The sequence below is a fragment of the Pyxicephalus adspersus genome, chromosome 7, assembly GCF_032062135.1.
Source record: "Pyxicephalus adspersus chromosome 7, UCB_Pads_2.0, whole genome shotgun sequence".
NCBI classification, from domain to species: Eukaryota; Metazoa; Chordata; class Amphibia; order Anura; family Pyxicephalidae; genus Pyxicephalus; species Pyxicephalus adspersus.
Window position 1 is genome coordinate 48,199,642 of NC_092864.1, and position 19,965 is coordinate 48,219,606.

The window sequence follows — 19,965 nt, forward strand, 5'->3', positions numbered from 1 at the left end:
TTTATTATGCAGGCATGTAATATATTTTTTATTTTTTTTAGCCCATAGTATAATGATAATGTCTAAAGATGCAAAACTCTAAATCCACAATAATATAGTCATTGTAAATGGTATACTTGAAAGCCACCCGAATATCCAACAAATATCCTGAAGTACCCAGTCACCTTCAGGGAAGAAGTCAGCCTGCAGTTTAGGCACAATCCAGATATAGGAGTTCTTCAAATGGTCAGTTTATGCCCACACAAAATGGTTACAGAGGGGTTAATGCATGATAGCATAACTATAAGGAGTGATCACTAAAAGGTTAAGGCTTCTACTCTGATGGCTGACCTTTGCACATGTACTAGAGGCGTATTTCTGCACACATTTAGAGAATGTTCCCTGAGGGGTTTATGAATATAATCTGAAGACTTATCATGGAGTTTCTTGCACAGCTAATATGTCCTAGAGGTTGCACTTTACCACTTGTTGACAAATATAACAAAACATTACCTGTTTGAAAACACCTCACCTCTCAAGTAAATTTTTACAAACAAAACCTTACTGAATCAGTAGTAAGATTTCTCTTACGTTTGTTCTATCTTGGTATCTCTGCCTGGGCTACAGCTCTTCTCTGCATTCAGGTATTATGTCTACATATATAAAACTAGCATTTTGCAACTACCAGTATACTAGTCTAGTACAGTTACATTAGTATGATATTTGTGCAAGAAAGATAAAAAATACAAAACTTTTTTCTTCCTAATTTGAACTAAAAATACTGACTGGGACCACTTCTACTGACAAAGGGGCCCTTCTACTGGTAAAATGATGTATTATAGCTCATCCATGCAGGTTCTCTCTGTTGTTCTTTCTGCACCATTTTATAAGATAAAGTTCTTTCTACTCTGCAATAAGTATATGTGTATATGGAGTTCTAAGCAAAAGTATTCTGTGAGTATTAAAACATATTTATTGATTTGCTGTTCACTTGTCTGCTAGTTCACTTGGCATAGTAAAAGCCAACAGAGTTGGACACTCACAATGGAGAGTTGCTCTCAATAAAAAGAGTAAATATATGGTCCTTTGGAGACATGGTTGACATATGCAAGCCATAAAACAAGCACCTACCACCATTTGTACAGAACAACGTTGATGGCTGTTATAATGTCAAAACTCACATACACATGACCAGGCTGTGGAAGTGCCTTCATCATTGCAATAAATTAAATAATTCTGACGTGTTAAAATAATGAAGATGTGTAAACAGTCCTGTTGTTTCTAGTATATTGTTTAGGATACAAGTATAGTAAAAATCAGAAATATAAAATATACAGTAAATACCTATAATATAGGTGCAAATGTGAGGTGACCATACCTTAAAATGCTCCAGATCAGGTCTCTCCAAATTAACTACATCAGCTAACAGTTGATCTTCCAGACCATCACGTGTGACAGTAAAATTGATTAGTGTGGTCTGTGCCTGGATTTCAGGCTTGTAGTGTGGATTGGCAAGTTTGGTGTGAAGGATTAATCGAAATTTGGGGTGAAACTTGCACTCCTTATCCCCAATTCGAATGGATCTGTCAAGCAAAATTAAATCTCAGGTAAATTGTGTGGCAGGCTAAGCACACCTATTGAATATGACCATAGAGAAACTCTAGAGCAGCCTTTTCTGACTTTTATAACAAGGGGAATCATTTGAATTAACCTTCAGGTCTTTAGGGAACCCCTTCTGTAATTACTATATCCACAGCTCATAGTTTATTAGTGTGGTGGTCAATAGGAAGAATGTCTCTTACATTGCTGGCCAATGGAAAAAATGCCACCCTTACATATAGCCATCATTGGTGTCACTTAAACTGACCACAGAGCACAAATTACCTATTGCCCAAGAAACCCCTAGTAAACTCTAAAGGAACCCTGGTTGAGAAACACTGCTCCGAAGTAAAAAAAGTTAAGAAAAGGCTGCATTCAATGCCATATTACATGTAAAACACTTATATACCAAATACGATATCACCACTTTTATGCATATATGATAACTTTTTTATTTTATATCGTGTATTTGTGGAAGGAAGAGAAGAAGAGAAGGGAGGATTTTGAAGGGCAACTAGAGTTAAATATTATACTGTTTATATTTTATATTTATATTTTATTTGTAGCAATCATGTTGGTTACAAATAGTTAATATTATTATCCATGATTATATAGCAGTATTATATAGCAGTGCTTTACAAAGTCCATAGTCATGTCATTAACTGTCCCTCAAAGGGATTCACACTTTATTTTCCTTACCATAGTCATTTACACAGTATGTGGAAATTTTTTTAGGAAAGCCAGGAAACCCAGTTGCTTTTTTGAAAAGTGGGAGGGGACCCGAGTACCCAGGGGAAACCCAGGGAGAATCTGCAAACTCCATGCAGATAGTGTTTTGGCCGAGATTTGAACTTGGGTGTAGGGTTGCAAAGACCAGAGTGCTAACCACTCAGCCACCATGCTGCCCATAACATCCAGTTATCTTGTGATTATTCCCATGGCAGAACAACTAGTCTGGTTATAACAGAAGTCTGGATAAAGCAAAAGAAACAACAAAATAGAGGTTCTCCATTGGAATAGTGAATACTGAAGTATAGCATTGTACAAGTACACCTGGTAGAACAATACTTGCTATTACTTCCTTAACAAATCCTGAAAACCAAGTCTTCATTTAAAAACAGATAGTGAAGCCATGCTAATCATGTCTTTGTGTCCCAGCAGTCAACTAGTCAACATCCAGTACACTTAAAATACAGCCCAATAATATAAACATATGTATTCCAGCTTTACTATCGTGTCAGGCTTGTTGGTCACCATTAGTTATTGGTAAGAAAAAACAAGGCTTTAATGGGATAGGCCTTTGCCAAAGATGAGATAGGGAACAGTTAGAAGGTCAAAAGAAACATGTAAGAGTAGACATTTTTTTTAAGAAATAGGTAAAGTATATTCAAGCAATTTTGTAAAACATCAACTGCCAGTACTGCCAGACAGTTTTCTAGGGGCCTCCTCATTTCTGGTTTGCCTGCAGACCCAAAAGGTATTATTAGCTTCTGATAAAGAAAGGTGCCATTGTTGTAGAATATGGTGATGGAAATCTGTCATTAAAGATGTTTTGTTTGACTTTTCAACATTTTCTTTTTCAGATTCTCTCTAAACCTAATATCTGACATTCACTTAAGTGATTTGTGTCCTCTGTTGATTTTTCAAGTTTTCTTGTCCCTTCTGTCTGCCAAAGTATTTGTTTTGAAGTCAACAGTCATTGAAATTCAGAGTCGCAACCAATCTTGCTCTAAGTAGTAGTCATTTTCTGAGTCACAACACGCCACAAAATCACTCCATGAATCAAATACCCCCAAGAGAGTGAGAAATTAAACATACCTTTCAAAGTTGTGTTGAACTGTGCAAGCGCGTTCCGCTCGATCGATACTCAGCATGCTAAGGGCTCTGCTACAGTTATGAACTGGGGGTGGCTGACAGGGCATTTGTGTAAGGAAGCCAAACATTTTGCAAGGTTTAAAAAAACATGAGGCTAATCCAGAGCCTGTCACACACACACACACATCCTGTATTAGCAGGTAATTGGAATGATGACTAGCTGGGCTAGCTCTACTGTGCTTTCAAAATAAATTACTGTAATTGATCAGCTTAATTAGACATTGGGAATAATGAAGTGACCCTAATCAGAGATGAAATGCTAGTTATTTGCAATAAAAACACCATGTATATATTATGATTTGATGAAATCTCAGACACTGTAATTAGGATAAAAAGAGACATTTACGGAAATGAAGACACTTGCTAATACTGATGGTTAAAGGTGAGGAGATTGACAAGACACTTGATACTCATAAGATACACTAGAGCATTTTTTAAGCTTTAAACTTTTTTTTGTTCAGATATATGAGAAGGATTCAAATATGGATATATGAGGATGATTTGATATTTTTGCAGTTTGTTCCCTTTTGGGAGATTTTTTCCTCCCTTCCTGCCCCACAGGCACCTGTCATCAGGTCAGGAAGTGAGAGAAAATCTTCCCATGAGAGGCACAGATGACATTTGGGAAAGTTTTTTTTTTATTATGGGTAAAGGACAGAGAATCCAAAGCTAAAACTTGATAATCAGAGAGTTATGTGCAATCCTGATCAATTCTCATCTCTAAGATGAGACAATGAAATCATCAGTCAGTTTCTTTTATGACTATGCAGGCTTCTGAACTATTTCTGTCACAAAAATGAATGTTAAAAGTTTAATTACAAAGGGTGGTAATTCTAGAAAAAACACTTTGGGGAGATTTACCTTTACCTATTATTCTCTGTAATGTCCAAACAAAAATAAGAAGTGTGGGAGCCACTGGAATAGGAGGGCGCAAATAGTGATAAAAACATAATCAGCAATTTTAACCTTTTTACAGTGTTAAGTAAAATGAGCTATCAACTCTTCCAATTACAGCGATTGCATGAATAAAAATTAAAACCCCACAAAGTTTCTAATTTGTCTATCCAAAAGGTATTTAAGGAGTCTTGATGGGAGTTAAAAGGAAAAGTTGGGAGTTTAAAGGAAAAGTTGTACTCTACTAAATGATGTACTCTACTAAAATTGGTAATTTGAGACATATAATTCACATAGGAATTGGTGGCTTCAGTGGCAGATAAGTGAGGGCAGGAGAAGGCAGCTAATAGTCTCTGCTATACAAAATATTTGTTAGACATATTTAGGTAAATTAGATCTTCATATTAAAAGTCTTGCTTGGAGTAATGATTTCTTCAAGAATTAGCCAATCAGAGCTCAGATCTTTTTTATTGAATTTGTATCTAATAGACTAATAACACTGTCATATGTGGCAGCCTTCAGGATCACAAGAAACATTTTATTTAAATAAGATGTTTTAATGAGTTTAAACAAACTAATTCTTCTTCACGTAACTTTTAAACAGTAATAACGGTTACTTTGAATAAGGTTGGTTAGACATGCAAGAACACCCTGTGACATTCTGCAATAGACTTGCTGACTATTAAGCTTGTTTTTGCCCTTTTTTGTGCAAATAGGAACATAACCCCATGTTTTAGGGAAGCATGAGCTATGTCAGATACTTTTGCACTGATAAATCCCAAAAATATTAGTTGAGTGGACATTTTGGATAGTTTTGGAGAATAACAATTGTTGTGCCTTGTTGTGACAATGCTCCCCTCTCATCTCCACAGGCATAGACTTTTTTATAGAAGTCATGCGGACAAACATATTTACAAAACAATATAAAAAACACTGGGCTAGTGAACTTTGCCTACACCTTTAACTGTCATGGAAATCTTGAGGCCTGCTATAAACAAGTAGAAGGGCTTTTACCTTCCTCTTCTAAGCATGTGTCGTCCAAGCAGGTTATCAAGAACCGGATCAATGGATTCCTCTAAATTTTCTATCAAAACTGGGTCTCCAGCAGAAACTGCTTGTTCAATTACATCAACATACCTGTATGAAGAATGGACAGAAAATTTGTTTTAAAAACTGACTTTATCCCTATAGAAAAGAACTTTTAAATTTGATGATCCAAGGGCAACCACTAGCAGATTACCAGCTAATAAAAACTAATAGATTGGTAGAAAATGACTATACGCCTCTGTTGCTTACACAACATTATTGCACTCACCTATCTAAAACAATCTATTTTGCCTTCCAATTGCAAACCATTGTGTAATAAAACCTAATATGATGAAGGATAAAGGCATACTAATTTTTAATAGCTTCAAATATCCTATTGATCAATGGTTGTAACCTGTGTTCAGGCAAACCCATTTGTTACCTAATGCAGTTGTGTTCAGTCACAACAGCCAGAAACATCTGATAAGTGTCACATTTTATTAGTTTAGGTATAAGCTCTTCGGGGCAGGGTCCTCTCCTCCTGTGTCACTGTCTGTATTCGTCTGTCATTTGTAACCCCTATTTAATGTACAGCGCTGCGTAATATGTTGGGGCTATATAAATCCTGTTTATAATATTAATAATATTACATTAGATTGAAGTGATTGTGGTTACATTAGATTTGAGGAAAAATTGTATACTGTGTTATTAGTTGTAACTAAAGTTTCTGGTGCATTCATTTTCATTTAATTCAAGTGAAGATTAAAACAATGTCCATGAGAATAATACAAGACTGAATATAAAATATTAAGCCTGTAGGGTATTTCCCAAGACAAACATATCTTACAAACCATCAAAGGGTTTTAGCTATAATAGTAAATGCTATTTTGCGTATTCTCAGCAACAATCATATTTAACACCTTGTACACATATTTAACAGATATAATATATTGATATCATTACAGTACTATATTGAATAGGCTGATTGTGTAGAGTAGTAACTGCATTTTGTTCAGTTATTATCACATTCTCTTACCCCTTCTGTCCCAAGTGAATGACTTTTAACCTGGACCCGTATCTGCTTTTAATCCATTTAATCCCTTGAAGTTGGGGGTCTATCATCAAAGGCCACCGCTCACAGTTTGATAGTATTGTACCATTTTGAATAGACATAGTATCGCTAGGCAGTCCTTCATTGTTCCATTTTGCAATTGTCGCATCATCTGCCAGCATGCATATTGGGTCAAGTCCTTCCGTCATTGGTACTGGAAACTAAAGTAAGCAATAAAAAACACCAAAACTAATTGAGATACAAAGGTAATACTATATAAGAATAGCATTGTTGAATGTAAGTATGTAATTTATATATATATATATATATAAGATTTACCTTTTGGGATCTTAAGAATGGCATCCACAAATACTCTATAAGCTCGTGACGATACTTTTTGGAGAAGGATCCAGCATAGGAAATGAAGGCAGCTGTGAGCAGGACATCCCCACACAGAGTTTGTTCTTGTTTACGATACAAAGCTACAGACTGAGCCCATCGGATATTTTCTGACTGCAATCCAAATAAATATTTATTATTGTGGTAGTAGAAGTGCCCCCGAATAGAGAAAATATTGTTATATATTGTTATAGGAAAATCTTTGAATTCCACATAAAGCAATTGGCTCTACTCTACTGCTTGTTAAAGGCATCAAGAAGAGTGCACCAGTATCCAATGCATGTTATAAGATCATTTGGGGTTCATCACAAAAAAAAATGAAGCACTGCACTTCAGTACAGCACAGTACAGTACTAAAAGGAACTGCTAGTGCTAATTCTAAACATTATTGTGTGCTTAGGAGAAAAACATTTGAAATGAAGAAGGTTTTAAAAGATCTCTATGTATGTAACAGTGCAGTCATTCAGTTGAGCCAAAAAAATCCTCCATGCATTGCATGCAGGATAGTTTTTATGAACTTTTGAAAGGGTAGGACCCCCATTGGATCCCCACTGTTGAGGAATAAATCTTTTAACAGCTGAGAGCAAAAAAACATTTAATAAACCCTTCCTGGTTGAAGACATGGAATCTGAAAGTATAGACAAAAGCCCAGTTTCTGGGGCCATGAATATAGAAGAGCCTGTCTCCTTCCTATATTTTTTAAAAATATTGTTTAATCAGAGGGCACGTGTAGAAAACGTGCAATATCGTACCTGTTTTCTTCCTATACTTCCAGCAGAGTTCAAAAACCAGAATATTAGGCACCTGGAGTGCTGGGATAAAATTTTAAAACTATTCTACTGGACCTGCAGGCCATGTAAGTAAAATATTCTTTTGTATATTATTGGTGGGAAAACAAGTTCCCAGTTCGCACTCTCAAACAGACAAATATTAGATAGATGGGTATTTGCATAAGGAAGGAAAATGGAGAAAATATGGGAGACCAAGTGAGAAAGTGCAGAGTTCAAAGTACACTAGTTCTCAAATAGAGTGAGGTCTTTTTATAGAGTAGCAGCATCTGCTGAGCAGGTAAATGAAATTGAAAGGAAGACAACCCCTGTAAGAAGAAAGCTCTGCAGTAAGGGCCCAAAAAGATAACAATTGACCAGAACCTAGTACATTCCTCACAAGGAAAATGTTCAAGCGATGCCAGTGAAACAAGGCTCTAGACTATACCCTGGGGAAAATAGGATTACCTAGGATAGGGGTCTTGGAGCCTATAAAAGAAAACATAGGCAATTATGTAAAATGCAGTATGACATAGTGGATGACAGAGTTGGATCAAATAGTCACAGCCATAGAAGAAACTAGTACAAAGAGAAAATAAAGCTTAAAATTTCTAACCTTTAATTAGACAGGTGCCTAGCTGTCATGCTAATCCAGTGGTTTTAATACTATAGTCACTAATCTGGAAAATGAAGCAAGTGAGCTATTCACTGACGCTAAGATATCCAGGCAATCAACATGTCCAGATAGATGTTGGAAGTGGAATTTTACATATCTATACATAGATACAGATTCCTTTATTAAGTCATTGACCTTGCATGCTTATTCGGGGGGTCAGTGACTTGAAAGTTACGCTAAGGCATACTTGTTGCCAGGTTGTAAAACTAGCAAGAATGCCCCCCAGTAAAAGAAGGTTTATATTTTTATGTAAAAAGAGTGGTGACACTTCGCTCTCTTGAAGATGTTTCCCCTAATAAACCACTATACCCCACACAAGCCCCACAGAGAACCATCTACTCCCGAACCCAATACAATAAATAAAATTAGATAAATCTTTTGTCATAGGTTTATCTACCGCTTACCTTCCCCTTTATTTGGCTTTGCAATTGAAATTCAATCACACCCCGTTACAATGAAATAACACATTGAGCAGCAGTCAAGCATAGGAGAAAATTCACTAAATTAATCTTTAAATGGGCATTGTTGGAATTTGAGTGATTTAGTGGCTGGATTGGAATTGATGTCAAGGGGAAAAAAAGTCTGATAGTTCCTTCCAGAGCTATAAAGTATATTATAGTACCAGGCAAAAATAAAAAGTTAACCTGAAACAGTTAATGAATGTCATGACTAATTAACCCTCTTTGTACTAGACCTTTGCAATTCAAAAAGAGTTGTTGGAATAGGTTTTGATACTTTAGGGGTTAATGAACTGGCCCAGTGACAACCTATTCATGGACATAGTGGCCCTTAAAAGCTCCATTAACATAGTTTTATTGTTATTAGCGTTCTTTGCATTTTAATTAATCACATTTACAGCGTGTACATAATACTTAATATTCCAAAATGTACTGCTTCTGATTCAAGCTAGCCATTTTACATCCTTGTTGAAGCTCAACAAAGAGATGCTGGAAATGTAGTAAGGTCAGAAACACGTTTCTGCCATGAAAATAAATGCATGATAATGATATAATTCCTTTCAGCTCATCAGTTTCCCAGCTAAGTGCTTCTGTTATTGCCAGATCAGTAGTGTATAACAAAGAAGTACTTTCTGTAGGTTGCTTCATTAGCCTGCCCTGTAGGACCTCACCTCCAGACCTTTCACTAATCTGTTGGCCAGCTCAATGGTCTTGTTAGTTCTATTCACTTCCTCTTGACAGCGGATTTTCTCTGCGGTAGCTCTTTCGAAGGCAGCTGTTAAGGCGGCCAGGTTGGTGTCTAGCTCCTGTAAATGAAGTAAAAGAGAGCAGAGACTCAATTTAAAAAAAAAACTTTAGAGACAGATAAAAAACGTCAATCAGTTTGTAGAGTCTAAAACCTGCCTAACACATCACAAATAACATCCAACAAACACAGGAACAACTGTACACTTAGCAGGCATTTAACACTTCAAGCAAAAATGTGCAGTTTTTTTTCCTTATTTTTACACAGAATTGAAAAAATGATTTGTTTATCTATGTATTCTGTATTTTTAAAAGACATGAAACCCCTTTTTTCCATTATTTTTATAAGAAAAATAGGTGCGTGTGCACCTAAGATCCAAGTGAGTGATCCAAATGACTGAGCAGAAGTACTAGGTGGGCTTAAAGCAGGAAAAAGGGGTTCAGGACCAGTGTGATATATTCGCTAATCAAGGTTTGAATAAGGAATATCAACGCAGGCTCAGAGCAGGGGGACATGTTCCGCGGCTCTGGCCGATGCGCGGGGGTCCTTCTCCTGACCATGCATGGGGTGGCACCGGCCAGAGCTGCGGACCACTCAAAAGGCCGGAGAAACATCCCTATTAGGCCATATACGGCCCGTGGGCCGTAGTTTTCCTATGCCTGCTGTAGAAGGAAAGATATCAGAAGAGAAATTTTGGACCTATCGGAGACTGATTTCTTGAGTCAGAGTATAGCACATCAGTTGTTGAATTTAAATAGAAATTCCAAAAAGTATCTGTCCTATGCTATCCCTAAAAGGTCCAGAATACACAACCCCAAGGAAAGGTGGGCTTTTAGGTCACAAAACAAGTTGGCTTTCTGTGTCAAATTTAAATAAACAATTTCCATGGTAAATACAGCTGCATTGTTAACTTAACCCCATTATCCCTGCTGATACATCTATCTTATCCAGCAATCCTCACTGAGTACTAAAAATTAAGGTTTTAGAAGAGGGCAGTGGCATAGATGTGGACAAAATGGCAGGCCAGTCTTCTTGATGTGCTGTGTAGTGATAAAGCACAAAAGGCATAGTACATGTCCAGAACATGAGCATGACTTTACAAAACTTCTGACAGATAATTTGTTTGTCTGAGTATGGGAATGGATTTAGCCATTTAGTTGCCATTTAAAGGAACTAATATATATTTATATATAAAGATACACAGGGAGAGAAAATCTGTCTGTATCACTGTAGTATAAAAGTGATGCAGTCAGCTACTTTAGTAGCAAGAAATAATACAGAATGGTTCAGTAAAGCACTGGAATTTGTTTTCACTGGAAGTAACTGTTAAATAATGAAAAATATATAAATAAGTAGAAATAAAAGTGAGATATAGATTCATTTTCTATGTCATGATTGCTTAAAGGCAATTGTAGTCATATTGATTCACTTGACATCAAAAGCATTAAGCCCTCAACTGTGCCCTTTCAAGGTTACATCAGTTGCCAGATTCATAACAAGCAGAATTTACAGAAATGCAGGACATGATATATAATTCAATGTGACTTGGTGTACACTTAGGTCTCTTTTTAGAAAGAATGTATTTAAAGTAGAACTTTGGGAATGCCACATTACTACTTTTAAGAACATAATCTTTTTTTACTAGGTATCTAAAGAGTATGAGCAGCACAGTGGCCTTTGCAGCGCTAGGTTCCAGGTTTGAATCTCCACCAGGATACTATCTCCAAAGAGTTTGCAGGATCTCTGTGTGTTTGTGTGGGTTTCCTCTGGGCAATCCAGTTTCCTCTCACATCCCAAAAACATGCAATTAGATTATTGGTTTCCCTATCTCATAGTGGCTGAGCAAGAAAAAAAATTTCTGAAATTAGATCCACGAAGTGAGGTGAATTTACCTTTGATGAATGGAGGGGAGAAGATAAGCCTTTAGTTGCTGTGTACACTAGCCAGGAAGACAGTAGTGACAAGATAAATGACTGTAAGCAGCAAAATATTTTATTTCTCACATGTACAACTCTCTGGGATTTGACCTAACCAGGCAATAAGGCTGTTCCTCCTGAAATAGAGGAAATTGTGTTTTTTTCTATTCCATATTCTATAACAGATGCCATAACTTTGGGACAAAGGCAGATCTGATAACTATATGGGCAGGGGCAGAGGTGCAACAAGGGCTTTGGACCCTCTTGAGATAATAGAAATAGAGGCCCCCACAGGGGCTCCCAGACAGTTTGGCAGGGGGGTCCAAGCCAATTCTGAACAGGAGTCTATTGTTGGCCACCACTGCATATGGGCAATAAGGAGTTAGGAGAAGGGTTTTTATTGTATGATATTCCAGATTGTACTTCCACTTTAAGGACCTAAACTTAACCTGCTGTAGATTTAAAAGTGAAGCATTTATTTGCATTTTGTTGCAATGCAAACAAAACCATATGTCTACAATTTCCAGGTTTGATAATGTATAATTCATATTACAGATTTCTTTTGGTATATTTTATACATAAAAGCAACTTTACAGCATTAACAGTTTTTCAAGATAACAGAAATGTTTTTGCTATTAAAATCTATTGCTTAGTCTTTATGCATGTTAATGGGAACAAATGAGAACAAACAAGAAAGAGCCCCAGCACAAATGTCTAATTTTCATTTTTTTATTTTAAACTTTGCCCTCTTCTAGACAAGGGTAAAGGCAACTACTTTTTTTTAGCTGCTGTGATCAAACAATGTCACATCACTATGGCAATCGTTGTCCATATCTGGAATACAGAGCAACGTTAATTGTGCAATGTAGCATTGCTAGTGCATGTCAATCAGAGTCTATGAATTGAGAAAAATTTGCTCTGTTCATTCTCTTAAATGATGTACCCAATTAAACCTGTTAGAATTCATGATCTTCAGTCAAGGTTAAATGAAAGTAGTTACTCCTGTCAGCTAGGTGATTAAATGCTGCCTACATCAGGCACATTTATGTGCAAAATTAAAATTTTGGTATAAAGCATGAATCTTTATGCATGCCTGTTAATTATCTCACCGTTGTTCTACTTATTAAATGCCCGCTGCATCTCTCCTTCATCATCAGCTTTCTTTCACAACTTATTGTGTAGTTCATGTAATGCCAAAATTTAATGCTGTGCTGGGAATATTGTTGGGCTAGTTCCCACTAGGAAATTTGGAAATTTGTTGCAGTAATTAAATGGCTACGAGTGCAGATGAAAATTAGTATTTGAATATTATCTTATTTATACTTTACTTTCTAGAACACTTGTTATTTCATTTTTTTTATTAAGCTCGGTTTGCATCAAAACTGCAAAATGGTTATCTTTTAAATGTATCATTCTAACTGTAATTTATTCGTGTAATTTGTTAAACATCTCTCCCCGGTGTGCTGTTGTATGAACACACAACATTTTCATTGTTTTCTATTGCTGGAAAGTGCCCTCAAAATTTTTCCAGATATGCTGGCAGGTTCACTTTATAAATGGCTCACACAAACTGCATTACAACACACTCATGTCAGCTAGCAAGAATAATTCAAATTCAATATATATTTTTTTGTTATTATTTTTTAGCATAGACCAGTCTGTACACCTACCAGAAAATGCTGTAGTAAGACCTGGCTATATAAAAGCATAATAATGAAAATAATGAGAGGCCTTTATAATTTCGTTTGAACAATAGGAACAAAAAAGCAGATGATAAACTAGATAGAATAAAAGATTGAATCATGAACTCCTCCCTCTGAGCCAGTAAGAAACCTGCCCCTGATAACTATTTAGTAATACAAATTTAGTTGATAACTGTTGCAAGAATAATAACAAATCCATTGTACATTCTTGCACTAACCTACAAAGTAACTACTCTGAATCACCAGCATATCTAAACTGCAAAACCAAACTGAAACATATTGCAGCTTAGGAGGCCTTATCTACCTTTTAAACATGGAGGAACCCCACTCGGGGGGAGGGTCTCTCGGGGGAAGGGTATTTTAATTTTGTTTGTTTTGTTATTTCTTGAAAATCATAATAAAAACGTATTTAAACTAAACATGCTAAACACGGAGGAACCCTTGAAATTACTTTCGGGTCTTCGGGGAACCCCTGCTATTATTACTATATCCACAGCTCACAATATATTAGCTAGCTGGCCAGTGGGAAGTATGTCACCCCACAGATAGCCAAAAAGATCATTGGTATAATTTAAACTGACCAGAGAGGCTCAACTTGCTCATTGCTCAAGGAACCCCTAGAAACTTTTAAAGGGACCCTGATCGAGAAACACTTTCCTAAGCAATGATCAGGTGCTAGAATCTAGTGTTTGTATGTCTGTCCTCTGACATTGCATAGCGATTTGATCTGCTGGGTCGCTGAACAACCAAAAGCTATGAACTGCTGCTGTTTCCAAAGGCCAGTATGACGCAGGACTGCCTGTATAGTGCTCATTTGGTCCTTCTTTTGCCGGAAAAAGTCACTAAGGATCATATTAAGCAACAATTATTGCATGTGTGTACATAGCATTAGAAGCAGTGGCAGCATGTATTCTTCTTTTTGAGGCTTTTTCCTTTTATTTTCACCTAATGATTCTGTGTGTCTCATACATCATGATCCCGTGTAGCTCCATTCAATATATCTATGTATGAAGCCATAGCTGTCTTTCCAGGTCCACAAACACCTTTTTTGATCTCCATTACATAGGGAATAGTTTATAGAAGATATCTTAGAAGAATTGTATAACATACTTTGCTATATTTGTTACAAGGACACCACATTTCTGGCAGAATGTACAGATATTTTCTGCACATGCTGAAAATGTTCTTAACCTGAAAAATTAAAATAATTACAGCCACATCTGAGGGCAGATAAGCTGAAATATATTGCAATTTTGTTCCTCGATTTAGATTGACGTACGTTTTACATTCAGAAAAACTATACATATCCTTTAAAGAACATGCTTCTTGCTAATTACAAATCACTTTAATTCTCACAAATATCGGCAGAAAAATTAAAGGAAAATGTAGTTGACATATTCTAACCTACAAATTACTATGTGCATTCAGCTTGGAAAAGTACAAGTAGCAAAAGGACCCGAAAGATTGCATTTGGATAACTTCCTGAAGAATAACACACATTACTCACTAAGAACACGTGACATACCTCAAGCTTTTTCCTGATGATGTCCAATTTCTCAGCAGCGTATATCAAATCTGTGTTGGCTTGAGACAGCGACTGACGCTTGTTATCAACTTCACAGTAAACCTAAAGAAATAATAAAGTCACCAGATGTCCAACTTTACCCTGCTGATCAGTGACAACTTTGTTTGTTTTTAAACAAGTTCAAGTTAAAATAGCAGTCCATCTTTGTGTATATTTTAGCTTTTGGTAGATGCTTAAGAGTGGAGCCCTAATTCTGCTGCCCTTGCCAAAATGTCCAGGTATGCATGGAATACTTTCACATTATGGCTCTGATAGTTAAGAGCTGTCCTTTAAGTATTTTTCCAGGTTTCTATCACTTCTCTTCACCCACTGAAAGACCATTGCCAAATCCCAAAAAGATCCTCCTTTCTCATCGCAGATTCCAGGAATGAGTTGGAAGTAATCATTGCACTGCTCATGCACATGAAGCAGTGTACGATAAAAAACAAATGGCTAGAGGATGGGAAAATATGTTTTACCAATGGTTTTAGCAATTTCTTTCAACTATTCACTCTTTAAACGGTAGTATTATAATTTCCCTAGTGGTTGAACTTGATGGACCTATGTCTTTTTTCAACCTGACTAACTATTGGTGAGATCCTGGTGTATCAGTTCCAGTGTCTGCACATCTGTTATGGCCATTATAAAACCAATTAGGAAAACAACAAGAAACAATGGATGGGAGATCTCATTACCTCAAGAGATATAAAAAAACTTAGCTTAGCAGATTCAACTTTTAAGTACACTACATTGTTAGTTCTTTAAGAAAATGTCTGGCATGAATGTTTTTGAATGTGATTAATCCTGTTTTGGATTTATCTTGTACATTTTTGGGTTTTCTTTTTACTCATCTTCACCTCATTCTCAAACAAAAGTTTACTTTGCAAAGTGAGCATGCTTTACATCTTTAGTAAATCAATTTTACTGTTCTGTATGCTATAAGTGGAGGTATTTGTAAAAGGTATATTCCTATCACACATGATTTATACAAAGTAGTATGATCTGAGAAATATGAGGCAGAGATTATGTAGGGAGATGTCACAGAATGAAGAATGGATGCTTTTTCCTTGCCGTCCTGGTCAGTTCACAGAGGAATTTAATTAATTAGAATAAAAATTGACTTTCACACTTCCTTTAAAAGCTCCTGCTGTCCTCCTGTAAAATATTTATCATAATAAAAAGTGCACAGTGTTATGAATATTTTATATTTTGAAGATAAATAGAGTTTTTGTCATTGCAGGAAAAACCTAAAGCTGAACTCAAGTAAAAGCAAAAGTTATTTGTGTAGTGTACCTTCCTACACAACGTAAGGTTTATATGCCTGTTTTAGTCTAGGCACAATATCAAGACTCCTCCCAGCTGTACAAACAGACCCCACCCCCACCCCCAAAAGCCACTCCCCTACCCCAAAAGCCACTCCCCTTTGTTACTCTTTCATTTGCAGACATTCTGATGTCATTACATTCAGTGCAGGACCAGCAATCCTGAATTGTCAATGATAATCCTGAAGGCCTATATACAATCTCAAGCATCTAAAGCAGAAAAAGAGTGTCAGCTGCCAGGGGATGGAGGAATAATGATATTAATGATTTTTGTCCCCCCCCCAAGACAAAAACAAGCAATTAAATATTGCAGTGTAGGGATTATTTTCTTATTTTAGCCAGAGTTGACGCAAATAACAAATCCCCAGTACTGATTTGCGAAATTGGCTTCTTTACTTTTATGTCTGTGTTTACTTAACAGGAATCTATATGGGGAAAGAAATACAATTCTCATTAAAATTATTGGAAGGATAAGTTTCTGTGTTTCAATCAAATATATCCACATTTTTACTGTCTTACATGCTTTTTAAAAAGAGAAATGGATTGGCTAAAATGAAAAACATAGACACTGTTCACACTAACTTATCCATTAGGGCCCAACACAAGTATTCCATTTTTTCCCCCCATTTTTCTGATTGCCATTAGAAAACTACCTCAGATGGCACAGTAGACAAAATAAGATACATTTTTTCATGATAGGTAATGTCGGTGATGTACTTTGTATTTATAACTTTGTATTGATATCTCCCTCTTATTATCCTTTGCTTTTCTCTCCAGAGCAATTGAGCTTTTTTGTTTAGGCATCTCCCAGGAAAAGGGCCTACTATATGGCCTGAGATGCTGCCATAGTGATCATGCATTCTTCTACAGTGGATACAGCTGTGTACAGGAGAAAGCTGAAAGATGCTTTTTCATGCTTTTTAAAGCTTTATGATTTTTTTACAAAAATGGCAATCAGACAGACTTTTTTTTACAGATATAGGAATACACTGTGTTATTTCTGCAATTAAACCATGAAAAAATGAGAAACATTCTGCATGAATGCATTATTCTGGACCAACCAATCGAGATGGCCAAAGATCCTGAATTGGAAGGTGACTAGGTGAAAATCACAGCACCGGCAAGGAGGACTGAGTATAGTTCTGCTCAGCCTGGGCAAAGTCACTGGACTGAAGTTCAAGGTTTTTTTAAAAGCTAAAGTTTTTCAGAAACATAATTATGTTGTATAAATGTGTGCCTATTTTCTGAAGATGTATTGGTAACATGCTCATGGTTTTAAAAGCTCATGCATTACATGGAAATGATCAGTGTCATCTGAGCAATCAGTTCAAATGTTACAATTTCACTGTAAAATGAAGTCAGTATTATTTGAACTTTCATTTGAATTATACATACAAGGAACAAAAAAGAGTGAAAATATAAATTTTGCACCATTACACACCATGGACCAAGGCTCTTGCATTGTAATGAGCAGGAGATTAATACATTTTTTTTCCTATCACAGTTTACATTATTATACATATATAAATATTATCAGTTTAGTGTATTTTAAAGTGTTATTATTAGTAAAAAAAAATTAACAATAATATTAAAATTTATAACAAAACTAGCACTGATATTACAAAATCAAAACACATTAAACTTGAAACAGCTACCCATCAGTCTTTGGGTGCTTCATTTCTACAATTTACAACTGCTGATTGGAGTATGTTAACAGTTGTGACATTAGCACAGAGCAATTGTAAACATTCCCCTTACCAGTTTCAAGGCTTTGGAGAACCAATTAAAGATGATTAAATTTGATGGTATAATTGATAAAATTATTTTTGTTTTAACAAACATTATTATATTGTCCAAGAGCACATATTACAATACATGGAGTAGGGGGGAACACAGTAGGATAGACCAAAAAGATTTACCCCCTACTAATTACTAGCATTGAAAAACAATGCAGGTTCCCATGAAAGGATACATAGGTACCCTGCCAGTAATGTGTATGGGAGCATGTGATATTATCACCCAGTGCTTAGGATGACCTGGATTAGTCTGGGAACATGACCCTGCTAAGGAAAGTAGCAAAATCTGAAATTATCAAATACTAAGGAATGAGGATGCACAATGCATGAACTTATAAAAACATATACCAATGCCTCTAAAAAATGACATATAACAACAACCTTGTATAATGATAGCGTGAAATACCTATGTTGACAAGTCACAAATGCTTTGTATTCCAAACCAGTTAAAAGCCTAATTTTCCTATAGCCCACCTACTACAATAAACCCTTTCTGCCTGCCTTGCACTAAAAAGCCTCTGAAACAATTGATATGATCTGAAATTCTGTACAGATGTATATTACAGACAATTAAAATATGAGATATTAACACTCTCATGCTTTGTGAAGTTAATCCAGCAAAATATGAAATAAAGTACTTACATACATCTTGTTGAAGTATCCGGGGGATATGAGAGCAGATTGATAAATAACACAGAGAAAACGAAATATTCATCATGACAAATAGTGAAAAATTAAAGATTCCAAGCAGCATTAATTACATGTGGGAAAGATGAATAGGACCTCTCACAATTAATGAGGACATACACCTTTGTCTAAGTTTTATACCTACCTGTGATGAATGCTCCATTGCTGACAAAATACATCATGCAAACATTTCAGTTAACAGCATGTTAATAGATTGACATATGAGGGCGAACAAAGCCTTTAATCATACACATTGCACCACTCCCAAGTTTAGTTTCCCATATACATCAAAAAAAGGAAGAAAGCAGAAAAGAAACAGAAACGACAGTGCCACCAATACACTGTAAAAAAAAACCAACACAATGTTGCTCAGCTTGGCTCAATGGGTAGTATGGTCATTGAAATGCTGAAGACCCTGAACCGAAGGACTTGAAACTGCTTATGATGTCAGGAAATCAGATTTAGGTTTACTCATTTCAGATCAGTAAAATTAGTATTTTGATTGGATGCTGTAGGTTACTGTGGGACATGGAATGGAACTTTGCATCTTTCATGCCATAAAAAATATTCCCCTAGGACGTAGTACAGATGTTTTAGTGGATGCAGCTGATCCCCCTATAAGATCAGAGGGCAAAGATACCATAGCCGTTTCCTTTTGTTCTACATTCCTGTTTTTTTTTTTTCTGATAACTGGTGCTTCACCTTCTAGGTCAAATATTCTTAAAACCTAACACCTGATGGGCTAAATTAGACAGCAAAAAGTTTATGTAAGAAATGAGCAGTAGCAATTTACATTTTTCATCAGGGATCTGTTGGCTTTCAGATGCCCTTCAGAGATGGTATTATTTTATTTTTGCCTTTTTTTGGCAACCTGCAGATACTTGGTATAAATCTTGCAGCAAAATAAAAGAGGAAGGGGAAGCAGGAACAGCAAAGAGGAGGCACTCTCTGTACCTCAAGAAGCACAAAATTTTTAATCCTAAAACCTCCTGCCAAAAAGTAGCATTTATTATTTTTTTAAAAATTCCCAGCTAGTGCAATAAAACAATATATTTTGTTAGTTTGATAACAAAATTGTGGAGCCATACAGAGCAAAATTATTTATGCTTGTCTGTCCTTACGCAGGTCTGTCTTCGATAAGGTCTGCCCTGAAGGTAACTTTATTGAAGATGGTTTGTTACTGAGGAAGGAATGTACTGAGAGGGGTTTGTGTTGAAGGGGGCAGTCACTGACTGGGGTCTTCACTGAGCAGTCTGAGCTGTGATGAAGTAGTTGTGGATCAGCGTTACACTTGTGCCTGCTGTGTGTCCTACTTTATTTTGACTCCCTATCTGGAAGAGCTGATAGGATGTTGGAAAATTCAATTGCAGGAGCTCACATGGCAGGCTAAGAATGCTCACTTCTTGCTGTGTATGTGATAAAGCTGCAAAAGAAGATGATGTTCCTAGAAGAACTTCCAGGTTGCAAAATTTGCAATTGATTCACCATAAATAATGCTTAAATTAAAA

The 19,965-nt window shown here is 36.1% G+C and overlaps 1 protein-coding gene across 1 annotated transcript in view; it reads right to left on the reverse strand.

The window, feature by feature from the left end:
• LOC140336042 (dynein axonemal heavy chain 11-like) overlaps nucleotides 1-19,965 on the reverse strand; it is a 182,173-nt gene that overhangs the window by 46,510 nt on the left and 115,698 nt on the right. Inside the window, exons 48-53 of the mRNA XM_072419096.1 lie at nucleotides 14,614-14,715; nucleotides 9,396-9,530; nucleotides 6,764-6,937; nucleotides 6,410-6,645; nucleotides 5,362-5,484; nucleotides 1,358-1,562 (exon numbers count right to left, since the gene is read on the reverse strand). Of these exons, the coding sequence (XP_072275197.1) occupies nucleotides 1,358-1,562; nucleotides 5,362-5,484; nucleotides 6,410-6,645; nucleotides 6,764-6,937; nucleotides 9,396-9,530; nucleotides 14,614-14,715 (975 nt within the window). The remainder of the gene's footprint in view (nucleotides 1-1,357; nucleotides 1,563-5,361; nucleotides 5,485-6,409; nucleotides 6,646-6,763; nucleotides 6,938-9,395; nucleotides 9,531-14,613; nucleotides 14,716-19,965) is intronic.